General features: G+C 43.2%; 1 protein-coding gene across 11 annotated transcripts in view; it reads left to right on the forward strand.

Moving 5' to 3' along the window:
* Positions 1 to 12,222, forward strand: part of tnrc18 (trinucleotide repeat containing 18) — a 179,791-nt gene that overhangs the window by 62,739 nt on the left and 104,830 nt on the right. For all 11 annotated transcript variants that reach the window (XM_087997943.1, XM_087997941.1, XM_087997949.1 and 8 more), the window contains one exon: positions 9,236 to 9,361. In XM_087997943.1, the coding sequence (XP_087854069.1) occupies positions 9,236 to 9,361 (126 nt within the window). The remainder of the gene's footprint in view (positions 1 to 9,235; positions 9,362 to 12,222) is intronic.

Raw genomic sequence — 12,222 nt, forward strand, 5'->3', positions numbered from 1 at the left:
ATCAGAAAGTGGTGCCTCCAATGGTGCCTTACCTTCCAGCTGTGGGTCAACCCAGTTTGCGTGTGTCTCTCTATACTGGACTTAAAATGCATAAGCTTGTGCCTCAGAATTGAGTTGCTGATCCATGGCCGATGGCGGATTGGTCAATGGCTTCTGTTTCCCATTTAGCAGGAGCTTGATTTGTTGCTGTTTCTCTTACCTCCTTTCATTTACATCTCTGTGAAGCCACATGAGGCGGAGGAGAGACAGACTCCAACATAGAGAATATTCCCAAGAGGGGTTTGTTCTGGTTCACAGTGGGTATTGTGCATTGGGAAGTGGGGGTCTAGATTAGAGTGGTGCTGAAAAAGCACAGCAGGTCAGGCAGCATCCGAGGAGCAGGAAAATCGACGTTTCGGACAAAAGCCCTTCATCAGGAATAGAGGCAGGGTGCCTGCAGAGTGGGGAGATAAATGAGAGCATTCCTGATGAAGGGCTTTTGTCCGAAACGTCGATTTTCCTGCTCCTCGGATGCTGCCTGACCTGCTGTGCTTTTCCAGCACCACTCTAGTCTAGACTCTGGTTTCCAGTATCTGCAGTCATTGTTTTTACCATTGTGCATTGGGAATGCTGGTGTTAATGACCCACGACATATCAAGGCTGAGGGGGCTGCAGAAAGCCAGCTATGCTTTTTTGAGAAAGTTGCTGATGACGTTCATTGTAAGTTGACTCCTCTGCTGATCCAGTGCCTTCAGTTAGTGCACTGACGTATAACAACATAGAAGCAGCCTTTTATCTACACTTTTTGCTGCCTCCTTTTAAATGTTCCATACTCAGTTGCCAATGAAGTGTGGTAATGGGGACAGTATGGGGAGTGGACAATCAGCACTTTTGTGTTATAAGCAGGACAGAGTGCGATGAGGGCATAACAAGCTGCATGTCTTGTTTATCTTGCAAGACAAGGCAGAACCCCAGGGGAAGGTGAACCTGCTGCTGCTGAATGGGTTCATTTTATATTGGTGAGTGCCAGTCATGGTGAAAACAGTGGGCATCTCCCTCCCGCATCAAATCACAACCACCTTATATCAACAACACAGGACTGAGGCAAATTCCACCTTCTCCTGCCCTATCCCTCCTTGCAACACTGCACCAATATTTCAGCCTTTTATCTTGACAGCCAAGAATCTTCAAAAGGCTCTCATGTTGCAGAAGTGACATTCAATCTCTCAAGCCTCTTCCCTCAACACCCCCCCCCCCCCACCCTTAGTCAAAATGTCACACTAACTTTACAGAGTTTTTTTGAAGAGGTGACAAAGAAGATTGATGAAGGCAGAGTAGTGGACGTTGTCTATATGGACTTCAGCAAGGTGTTTGACAAGGTTCCACGTGGTTGACTGGTTAGTAATATTAGGTCACATGGAATCCAGAGGAATACAAAATTGGCTTGATGGTAGGAGACAGAGGGTGGTGATGGAGGGTTGTTTTTCAGACAGAAGGCCTGTGACCAGGGGTGTTCCACAGGGATCAGTACTGGGTCCACTGCTTTTCATCATTTATACAAATGATCTGGATGTGAATGTAGGAGGTCCAGTTGATAAGTTTGCAGATGATGCCGAAATTGTAGTGGATAGTGAGGAACGTCATCTCAGAGTACAACAGGACCGTGATCAGATGGGCCACTGGGGTGTGGAGTGGCAAATGGAGTTTAATTTAGATAAATGTGAGCTGTTTCACTTTGGTAAGGCAAATCGGCGCAGGTCTAATCCACTTAATGGTACGGCTCTGGGCCGTGTTGCTGAACAAAGAGACCTAGGGGTGCAGGTGCATAGTTCCTTGTAAGTGGAGTCACAGATAGACAGACTAGTGAAGAAGGCATTTAATACACTTGCCTTCATTGGTCAGTGCATTGATTGTAGGAGTTGAGATGTCATGTTGGGGCTGTACAGGACGTTGGCCAGGCTATGTTTAGAATACTGCATTCAGTTCAGGTCTCCCTGCTGTAGGAAAGATGCTGTTAAACTTGAAAGGTTTCGGAAAAGACTTACAAAGATGTTACCGGGATTGGAGGGTTTGACCGATAGGGAGAGGCTGAATAGACTGGGGCTTTTTTCCCCGGAACATCAAAGGTTGAGGGGTGACCTTATAGACGTTTATAAAAGCATGAAGGGCATGGATAGGATAAATAGACAAGGTAAGGGAGTCCAAAATGAGAGGGCATCGCTTTAAGAGGAGAGGGGGATGATTTGAAAGGGGTCTGAGGGGCAACGTTTGGTTTATGCATGGAACGAGCTGCAAAAGGAAGTGGTGGTGGCTGGTACAGTTACAACATTTCAAAGGCGTCTGAGTGGGTACATGAATCAGAAGTGTTTAGAGGGATATGGGTCACGTGCTGGCAAATGGGACTCGATTTATTTAGGATATCTAGTTAGTATGGATGAGTTGTACCAAAGGGTCTGTTTCTGTGTTGTACAACTCTGTGACTGATCCTAATTTCCACATTGATTCCATATTCCCTAAAACTAACATACAGCAATTGAACAATCCCAGCTTTGAAATACTCAGTTAATTCCGCACCCCCCCCCCGGACGTTGGGGAAGAGAATTCCAAGTTTTGTGATTTCTTTTTGTAGAGAAGTGCTTTCTGGCATTAAATGTTGAATGACCTAATTCTCATTTTAAAAGCATGTTCCCTTTTTCTCTGTACCTTCACAAATAATTTCCTTCATCTACCCCAAAAAATCCTTTTAATTTGACTCCTCAGTGTGACCCTGAGAAAGAATTCCAATGAAACTGCTGATTGAAATTGTAATTATCAGTGGCTCCTGCACTTGGCTCTTTCCAATGGATTTTTTTAAGCTAATGACATTCAACAACATGGGTTTGTACCTGGTCAGTGTCTGAGGTAAAACAAAATCCTGTTTTCACCTTTTGAACATGGTATTTTCAATGAGAGGTGGATTCCAGAATAAGTAAGTTGACTTCAGAGTCACAATTTTCTCAGAGTATCAACCTCTGAAAGAGTGCCCCCTATTGCTGAGATAGCAGCACTGCTGTTTGCAATCAATAAATGGCAACTACTTCATCCTCAAGGCCCCCAGCATGACAGTCCATTGCTGAAAATTGCTTGCAACAACCAGGAGGCTGTCTTAATGATGGTTGACAAACTTGAAATGTGCGTGAGGTTAAAGCATGGTACCATTGCCATAAACAACGAAGCGCCCTCCTCATAGGGAGTGATTTCAGGTTTGTGTTGAGAGGCAACAGTTCTTAATTCCCTTCCCTCCTCCTATACTGTCTGGCCTCCAGGTTGAGACAGCCTGAGGGCAGAAAAGGAGAGGGTGTTTACAAGGTGCTTTGAAGGAACACATAGCCTGCCCTCCTTGGACGTTTCAAGGCTTCGCTACCCGCATTAAAGTTTCAATTGAACCTTTAATCCACTCTGAGTTGGGGAGAGGTTGTTTCACGGATGGCACGCTAAACACAAAGGTTGACATAAATGCACTTCCTCCTAAGGTAAACACTGGGAGAAGGAAATTGGGTTTTAATCCTGAGTTTAAAATCACCCCTTTGGGACCAAAATGATTGTTCTCCAGTTCAGCAAAGCAGATAACCGGAGGACAAATCTGAGGCGAGCTGAATTTATAATCAGTGCAGTCTTTGATTCTTTGGGAAATCAGGCAAGTTGGAACCCTGCTTTAACCCCTTCCCAGCGGAACATTGTTGTCTATGACCTTTGACCCTTTCCCACCAATGGCAGCCAAAACTGGAAACAGTGGCCCTGCATAAATACAGCAGGGTTTCAATAAAATTCAAGCATCTATTTCCGATTGAAACAAATGGGTGAGAAAGTAAATCCAGTTTTCAACAAAAGAATTGCAGGTGCTTCCTATTTTTATTATTTGTTTCCATTGAAATGAAATTCCCAGCAAGTAACTGAACAAGAGTTTTAACAATTGTTTTACATATAATACTAATGCCATTACTGACATATAAACATAACTGTGTTTCTTGAAAAAAATTGGAGTTACTTTTGAAAAGTGTGATCATGCAAATATTGAAAGGACAGGGGGATAAAATTACAGCTATGTACTTCAGGTTTGGTTGAGAGCTGTGCACGTTATCGGATTCCCAACTGGATATCCATTGGTATGTGACATGTGACCCTGTCACCTCTAGATTGTGGAGTGGGAAATCATCTACTATTAGTTTACCCAGCCATTCCTGCTGGAAAGGATTATTATTAGGGCCATATGTGGCTCCCATCGTTACCTCTTGCTCCATTTGCAAACCTACAGGTGACAGGGTATAAGCCTGAGAGGAGGGAACACGTTTCTCCCACAGAGAACTTTTATTCATTGTTAGAACCGAACACTGAATCCAATTAGACAGAGCGAACGTAATTTATTTCCTTTAGATTTTTCTCCAACTCAATCGGATTAAAATGTCACAGATTCTCTTGTGGTCTCCATTGCATTATAGTATCTTGTTCAAACAGTAGCCCAGGCGATTGTGTGAAACTAAAAATAACCAATTATTCTGATCATGTGATTGGCAATTTTTTTTAGTAAAGGAAGCAGTTCATTATAGTATGAAATAATAGGGGCAGCTTTTATTAGACTCTCAGTTCTGGATTTTTTTTTGTAAAGCAAGTACTGTTTTGACAAGGTTCTTATCGCAGTTTCTCTGCTGTGGATTCCCTGCCCTTATTTTTTTCCCATTGAGTCTCCCTTGAGTTCCCAAGAGAGCTGAAGGGCTACTTTGAAGTTCCATGCAGTGGGACTGGTGAAATAGCAGCCTGTGGACTGACTCAGTCTCCATCCTGGTGTTGTGCCTTCAGACCAGGATGGTTACCAGGGATGAGGAACTCCAGTTAGGCAGCAAGACAAGAGAAGATGGAATTGTACTGCTCAGGGCAGGGAAAGGGAGAGATTCACGTGGGCAAGATGAGGCGTGGCTTTGTTAACACAAGTAAGGAGAACGGCTCGTTCCACTGGTGTTGGTAACCTGCGGAGTTAAATACTGGGTAAAAGCACCAGAGAAAGATGAGAATTTCTTTATATTTTCTCAGCAAGTCATTCCGATCTGTAACATGTTGTCTGATGCTGACCGATTCAAAAGTGAATTGAATGACTGATTGCTTGTGTACAGCTACCTGGAGTTTGCAACAGAAAAAAAGACCATTCAATCCATTTGCTTTGTGCTGGCTCACCTCTCATCAACACCATCAGCATGCCATCGCATACCTTTCTCCCTGACTGACTCATTCATCTTCTCCCTTAAATGCTATTCGCTTCAACCACTCCCTGTGCTAGCACATGCACTGAGAAGCCAGGGAGATGGAGAAAGTGTATGGGCAATGGGATTATTTTGTGAAGTTCAGGCACAGGCAAGACAGGCTGAATGGTCTCTTGCTGCGCCCTGTGTTTCTAAGAAACGGCTGTGTTCCGCCCCAAAAAGAAACAACTGCTGGTGAGATTGTGCAGCAGGAGATGAGTGCAGCCTCATTTGATACATGAGCAGAAAGAAATTGGTAGGAACAGATGACACACTGGTCAACGCCTGTATTTGCGAAGCACTCTCCCAGATGATCAGGCCTCTGTAAATTAGTATTTAATCGGGGGAGCATTAAAATCATTAGTAGAACTGCAGACCCTGTAGTTGCCTTCCTGTGCTGCTGATTTGTGTGACAGGGTATAGCACAATGTGAAACATCTGGCATACTATGATTTACAATCTGCACTTGGGGAATCAAGCTAATGTCGAGAGAGAAATGGATTTTCTTTTCTGGGGAAGTTTTATGTGACCACTGGCTGCTACATCATCTCCTTTCGCAGAATATTCAGGCACATGCTAATTTGTAAGGAGATTTCCTTTATTAACAGAAGAGTGAATAAGACTATCCTGAGTGGTTGTGAGGGATATCTCAGTAAGCAGATGTGACATGTCTGATGCCTGTTACAACTTTGCCATACAGAGAGCCTCGCATTTGCCTAGGGGGCTGGGTTGCAGTTACACAAGCGGAAAAGACCCTCACAGAGCAGAGCACTTATAGGAAGAAGTGGGGGGGGGGGGAGGGGGGGTGCTTTTAATTGGGTGAATGTGCATGATGTTAGACCCACACGGTCCCGAAGGAACCTCAAGTCAAACTTGCTGTATGTTTCACATTTGTTTTTGTACTTAAAGGAAAAGCCTGCGCTCATCTTAGAGCCTCAGCTTGTCGGAGTTCTGTTGCAGCTCGGGGGATGGAAAGTGCAGTGTGTGGAAGGATATCGTGGTTTTGAGTGTGTAGCTGACAGAGAAGAGCTTTAAGGGGGTAGCAGGGTGCAGGACTTAACTAGTGCACGATGTATACAATCCTGTCACGTTCGCTGGAAAGTGCACCATCCTTTTAGGAGTGGGATAGCTGACTATACCCCATTCCTGATGAAGGGCTTTTGCCCGGATTGTCAATTCTCCTGTTCCTCTGATGCTGCCTGACCTGCTGTGCTTTTCCAGCACCACACTCGATTCTAATCTCCAGCATCTGCAGTCCTCACATTCGCGTAACTTTACTCCTGCTGTACTTTCATTTGTCCATGGATTGATTGTTCACTTATTTGTTGACCGGAAAATGTGTTTAAGTGATACAGATCATGACATCCTACTCACTGTAAACTCAACTGCTGTTTCATTTGTTCTGAATATTGAACGAAGATATTTAAAGCTCAGTCAAAGAACAGTGCAGCAAAGGAGGCCATTGGCCCATTGTGTCAGTGACTTGAAAGAGCTGTCCATACTCTCGGAACATCGAGCCACACATTTCTCAATTTCCAAATACACATCCGATATCTCTTTGCAAGTTCTGTGGGAGGTTGCTTCTAGCACCTTCTGGTTTGTTAAAAAAAAATTGCCTCCTCATCTTCCTCTGTCCCTTTTGCCAGTTCTTTTAAACCAATGAACCTCTGAGGACCCATCCTTCTGTCAGTATCAGACATTTCTTCCTATTTACCCTGACCAAAGCCCCTTGTAATTTTGAATCCCTCCATTAAATCTTCATTGAATTGTCTCTGTCCTAAGGGAAGAAAAAAAGCTCAGAGAAAAATGGCTTCTTCACCTTATCACCCGCATGGCCCTTCATGTCTGGTGCTGCCCTTGTAAACCTCCCCCTTCCCTCTCCAAGCTCTAGACATCATTCCTAAAGCGTGATGCCCAGAATCAGATGCAGTACTTTTAGTTGAGACCTAACCATTAAGGTTTGTAAAGTTCTGAAAACTCTTCAGAAACATCTGTTTCTCCGAACCAAAACCCCTGAGGCTCCCTACATCTTCCCGCTCCAAGTTGGCTGGATTCGGCTGTCAGTCTAGTTTGGCACGTGGAAGCCTTCGAGTGAGCACTGGCAAGCTCCTGTCGAGTGTGGAGTTATTAATGAGCGTGGTAAAGCTGGCTGTTGCATAACCTGTCACTCTAAAGATTTCATCCTTGAAAGGCAAAAGAAGGTCAGTGAAAACCCAACTCACTTCAGTCCTTGTTTATGAGTTAAGTGGTGGACCTTGGTGAACTGACAAGGTAGATTTTTCAACGCACTGATGGGTCTCTGTTGAGCATAGGAACAGAAGTAGGCCATTCAGCCCCTCAGAGCCTGTACCACCATTCGCTGAGATCATGGCTGATCTGTGGTCTAACTCCATACTCTGGCCTTTGGAATACCTTTGCTTAACAAAAATATATCTATTCTCAGATTTAAAATAAACAATTTGTGGAAGAGTGTTCCAAACATCTACCACTCTGGCAGTGTAGCATATTATCTATTACCTCTCTGGAACGGTCTGGTCCTAATTCTCAGACTATACCCCCACCTAGTTCTAGAATACCCAACCAGTGGAAATAGCTTATCTTTATCCAGTCTGTCTTCCTTGGCACCTAGCTTTGGAGATGGGTTGATGTCAAACATCTGCTCTGACCTTTGCTAATACTTGTTTAGTCCCGGTGACATGACCTTTGAACTTTTAACCTTCTTGTACCCCACCCACCCTTCTTCATCTGGCCTCCACTGAAGATAGCACAGTCTATTGGCAGGTTTGACAAAGTACTTAATTTGTATTACCGAACAGCATCCATGTTAATTTGATTGCCATGTGCACATGGAGAGAACAATTTGTAAATTATCTGCTTCATTGATTCAAGTGTCTCCCCCTTCCTCCAACCCCACCCCACTCCAGTTAAGCACCTTTTGCAAGCCACTGTATCCAATTATTCTATGACAGTGAACATTCTGAAGAATTATATCTTGAGAGAGGTGGCTCAGTGGTTAGTGCTGCTGCCTCATACCACCAGGGACCCGGGTTCGATTCCATCCTTGCTACATATTCTCCCTGTGTCTCCGGGTGCTCCAGTTTCCTTCCACAGTCCAAAGATGTGCAGGTGAGGTGGACAGACCATAAGAAATTGCCTGCAGTGTCTAGGCTTGTGCAGGCTAGGTGGATTAGCCATGAGAAATGTATGGTTGTGGGTTTAGAGGGTGTGCGTCTGGATGGGATGCTCTTCAGATAGTCGGCATAGGCCGAATGACCTGCCTCCACACTGTAGGAATTCTATAATTCTTGCTTCTGATTGCTTTATCCAGTCATGGCTTTTCATCACTTCCCAATTTTAAAAAGAAGTGACCACCCCCAAAAAACATTTTTTTATGGTTTTGTATTGAATTAGTGAGCAAAAACATTTGTTGTGACGCACACACCCATTTTGATGGTGAAAATATTTCACTCCTCAAGACCCCTCCGAACATCCCCAGTTGAAAGACTTTGTAAGCATATTCCGGTGGTGCAGCACTGAGGGAGTGCCACAGTGCCAGAGATGCTGTCTTTTCAAGAAGACGTGAAACCAAGGCTCTGTATACCCTGTTGGGATGGATGTTGAAGCTCCTCGGCAGTGTTTCAAAGGGTAAACCGAGGGCGTTCGAGCCAATATTTATCCTGCACCCAACATCTTGAAATGTGATGACAATATCATTTATCAGATCGCTGTATATGGGAGGTTTGGTGTTTGCAAAATAGCTGCCACACTATGTCACTGGACTTCCCAAGCACTTCAAAGGCTACAAAGCACTTTGGAATATCCTGAGACTGGAAAACGCACAACCGAAGTTGAATTCAGTTTCTTCCCTTTACTATTAAAACGAGGCTCTGACCGGGAATTGTACCTGATTGTGATGGTATCTGGTATAATGTGGAAGTGTACCATCTGATGTGAGTGTAAAATGTTGTTCTTCACTTTTGCAGGTTACTCGCACCTGTCCAGCGGTCTTTACCCTCCATATATTCCACTCGGTCACTTGGAGCACCCAAGCAGCGGCAGTCCGATTCTAGCTCAGCTCAGCCAGCATAGTCTGTTCGAGTCTCAGAAAGGTCAGTGCCCGTTTCTGTTAGCCTGTTCACTCCATTTTTTTCCCTCTTTCGTCCTTCGAGATGTTGTCATATAGGGAAACTAAAGCCTTGGCACTATAAAGCTCTGGAATGGCAGAATAACAGAGTCCGACCATTTACTCAATGTCATGTGTAACCAGCCCCATTCTGGTTACGTCACTGGATAAACAGTATCTTTCAAGGCTGGTTAATGAATCTAGTTGAGCAGACTGTCAGGGAAATGAATGTTTCAATTTGCCTTTATAAAATCTGACTTCATAGCAGACACTGCCACAAGTGGTGTGCAAATCTATCTAGAAACGTACCATTCTCTTTGCTGTGAATTCCTGATGAAGGGCTTATACCAGAAACGTTGACTCTCCTGCTTCTCGATGGTGCCTGACCTGCTGTACTTTTCCAGCACCACACCCTCAACTCTGATCTGCAGTCCTCACTTTCTCAGGGAAATAAATTCATAGAGATGTACAGCACAGAAACAGACCCTTCAGTCCACCTTGTCCATGCCGACCAGATATCCTAAATTAATCTAGTGTCAGCACTTGGTACATATCCCCCTAAACCCTTCCTATTCATGTACCCATCCAGATGCCTTTTAAATGTTGCAATTTTACCAGCCTCCTTCGCTTCCTCTGGCAGCTCATTCCATAAACATACCACCTTCTGCGTGAAAAAGTTGCCCCTGAGATCCCTTTTATATCTTTCTCTTCTCACCCTAAACCTATGCCCTCTAGTTTTGGACTCCTCCACCCCAGGGAAAAGACCTTTTTTACTTACCCTATCTATGCCCCTCATGATTCTGTAAACCTTTATAATGATGTCAAGATTTTAAGAAGCCTTGGTGCAGTTATGGACTAACTGCAGTAGATTAATAAAATGGTGGTCATCTGGAATGCTTATTTATGGTGACAGACTGAAAGAGGCTGCAATCTTAATATTGAAATGCTGCATATCATGGATTATTGCTGTTGGGCAGATCTTTGTAATTGTAGATTTAAATGGAAGAATCAAGGAAATTACTGGCAAGTTATAATCAGCAAGACCAGACTTGTAAACCCAAAGATCTTTTCCATTTAGAGATAGTAAATATACGAAGATTCATATCAAGCCAATTGAATTCCTTTAACAAGGAATTATTTAACTGTATGCTTAGAATGTAACTAAAGGACATAAAGATGGAAGTTGAAAGCTTTACACATAATCAAATGGATTGCAATGTTCCAGTTTTTTTTGGTACCTTTGGAATCTTATCAATTTAAGCAACCAGTCAAATGATATGGCTTGCAATGTTAGATTGATATCCTGGGGAGCTTCCTTGCTGATCTTGGGAAATAAGAGTCAGAGAAATTGAACAGAGCTTTGATGTTTTGGAAACCAGACCTCTGATTGTTTCTCAGTAGGAGCATATGCCATGATCCGTTAAGGGATCTTGCTCTGGAATGTTTCAATTTGCCTTTATAAAACCTGACTTCATAGCAGACACTGCCACAAATGGTGTGCAAATCTATCTAGAAATGTATCATTCTCTTTGCTGTGAAATGCTTACGTTGAGATATCCTCTCATCTACATTTTGTTTTCCAACTTAAAACGCCAATGCACCCAACATTCGTTTGCGTTCACCAAACATGTTCTCTTTTCGCATTTTGTTACTAGCCAAAATGCACATTTTGCAAACAATAATACTGAGGAGCAAGAAAAACAAATTGGATGAACATGCAAAAATAATTAAATGTTAAAGACAAAGCAGATGGGTCAGTTGCGGAGAGAGAATGATTGGTTAATATTTTGACTGGCCCCCTTGAGATTAATTTATCTTCCTCATAAAATCTGCTGTGGATTTCCAGCACTTTCGGTTTCCACTCCAAATTAATGTTTGCTGCGCAGCTCTCCTTCGGTGTCGTTTTTAAAATTATATCATTTATACTCCCCAAATATTGAAGGAATGGATATTTGAAGCATTCCAAAAGGTTTTTTTTTTGTGTTATTTAAGACTTGAATCTTTCAAAGTTGAGAACATGCCTGGCAGCAGGAACTAAGCACACGTAGCAATCACTGTGCTGGAATGGGTAGGCCTAAGGCCTGACCAAAATTGGCCCTCAATATACTGAGACCAACAGGCAGAGGATACCTACTGTGCATCCCCAAGCAGTTTGGCAGCAAAGCTGTAACCAGTTCTGGGCCATTACAAGGCTGACAGCTGGCCTTGGATAAGGCCTAATAGGAGCAACTGGATTGTGATGTCTGTAGATTTTAGTAATACCCTTCTTGGCTCCTCAGGAATTTGAAAAAAAGACAGCTTGACTTTTCATTCATGGCTGGAAGACCCTCCATCTTAACTTACTAACAAATCCAGGAAAGGGATTGTTTAATAACGTTAGGTCCTTAATTTATAGATGCAAGGAGCCTAAGAGAGACACATTTTAGGTATCTATTAAGGTGCTGAAAATAAATGGACCCCCATGTATTTAAGTGAGATTAAGTCCTAAACAGACCACACTAATCCAAATTGGCATGATTGCCAACCAGTTTTATGCCCAATAAACAAGCACAGCACGCAGATCAGTTTCTACCCTTTACGTCTTGATCATAATTTCTATAAACAGCAGGAAGAGTGATTGGGATCTCAGCACAAGACATTGGAATACAACTGCAGACTTCAATCAAAGTTGATGTTTTTCTATAATTGACTGTACTTCTCTTTCCAAAGCCTCAAAATTGACAAGAGATTTATTAGAAACCTAACCGATAGTATGAAAGCAAATCTACCGGATCCATCACTGACTTAGTGTTGGTGATGCAGCTTGAGGACAAAAGATATCTGTGGCTAGTCATTTGTTACAGTTTA

This window comes from Chiloscyllium plagiosum, unplaced genomic scaffold (genome assembly GCF_037043375.1).
Source record: "Chiloscyllium plagiosum isolate Xiang-an unplaced genomic scaffold, Cpla_swu_hap1 HiC_scaffold_20, whole genome shotgun sequence".
Lineage (NCBI taxonomy): Eukaryota > Metazoa > Chordata > Chondrichthyes > Orectolobiformes > Hemiscylliidae > Chiloscyllium > Chiloscyllium plagiosum.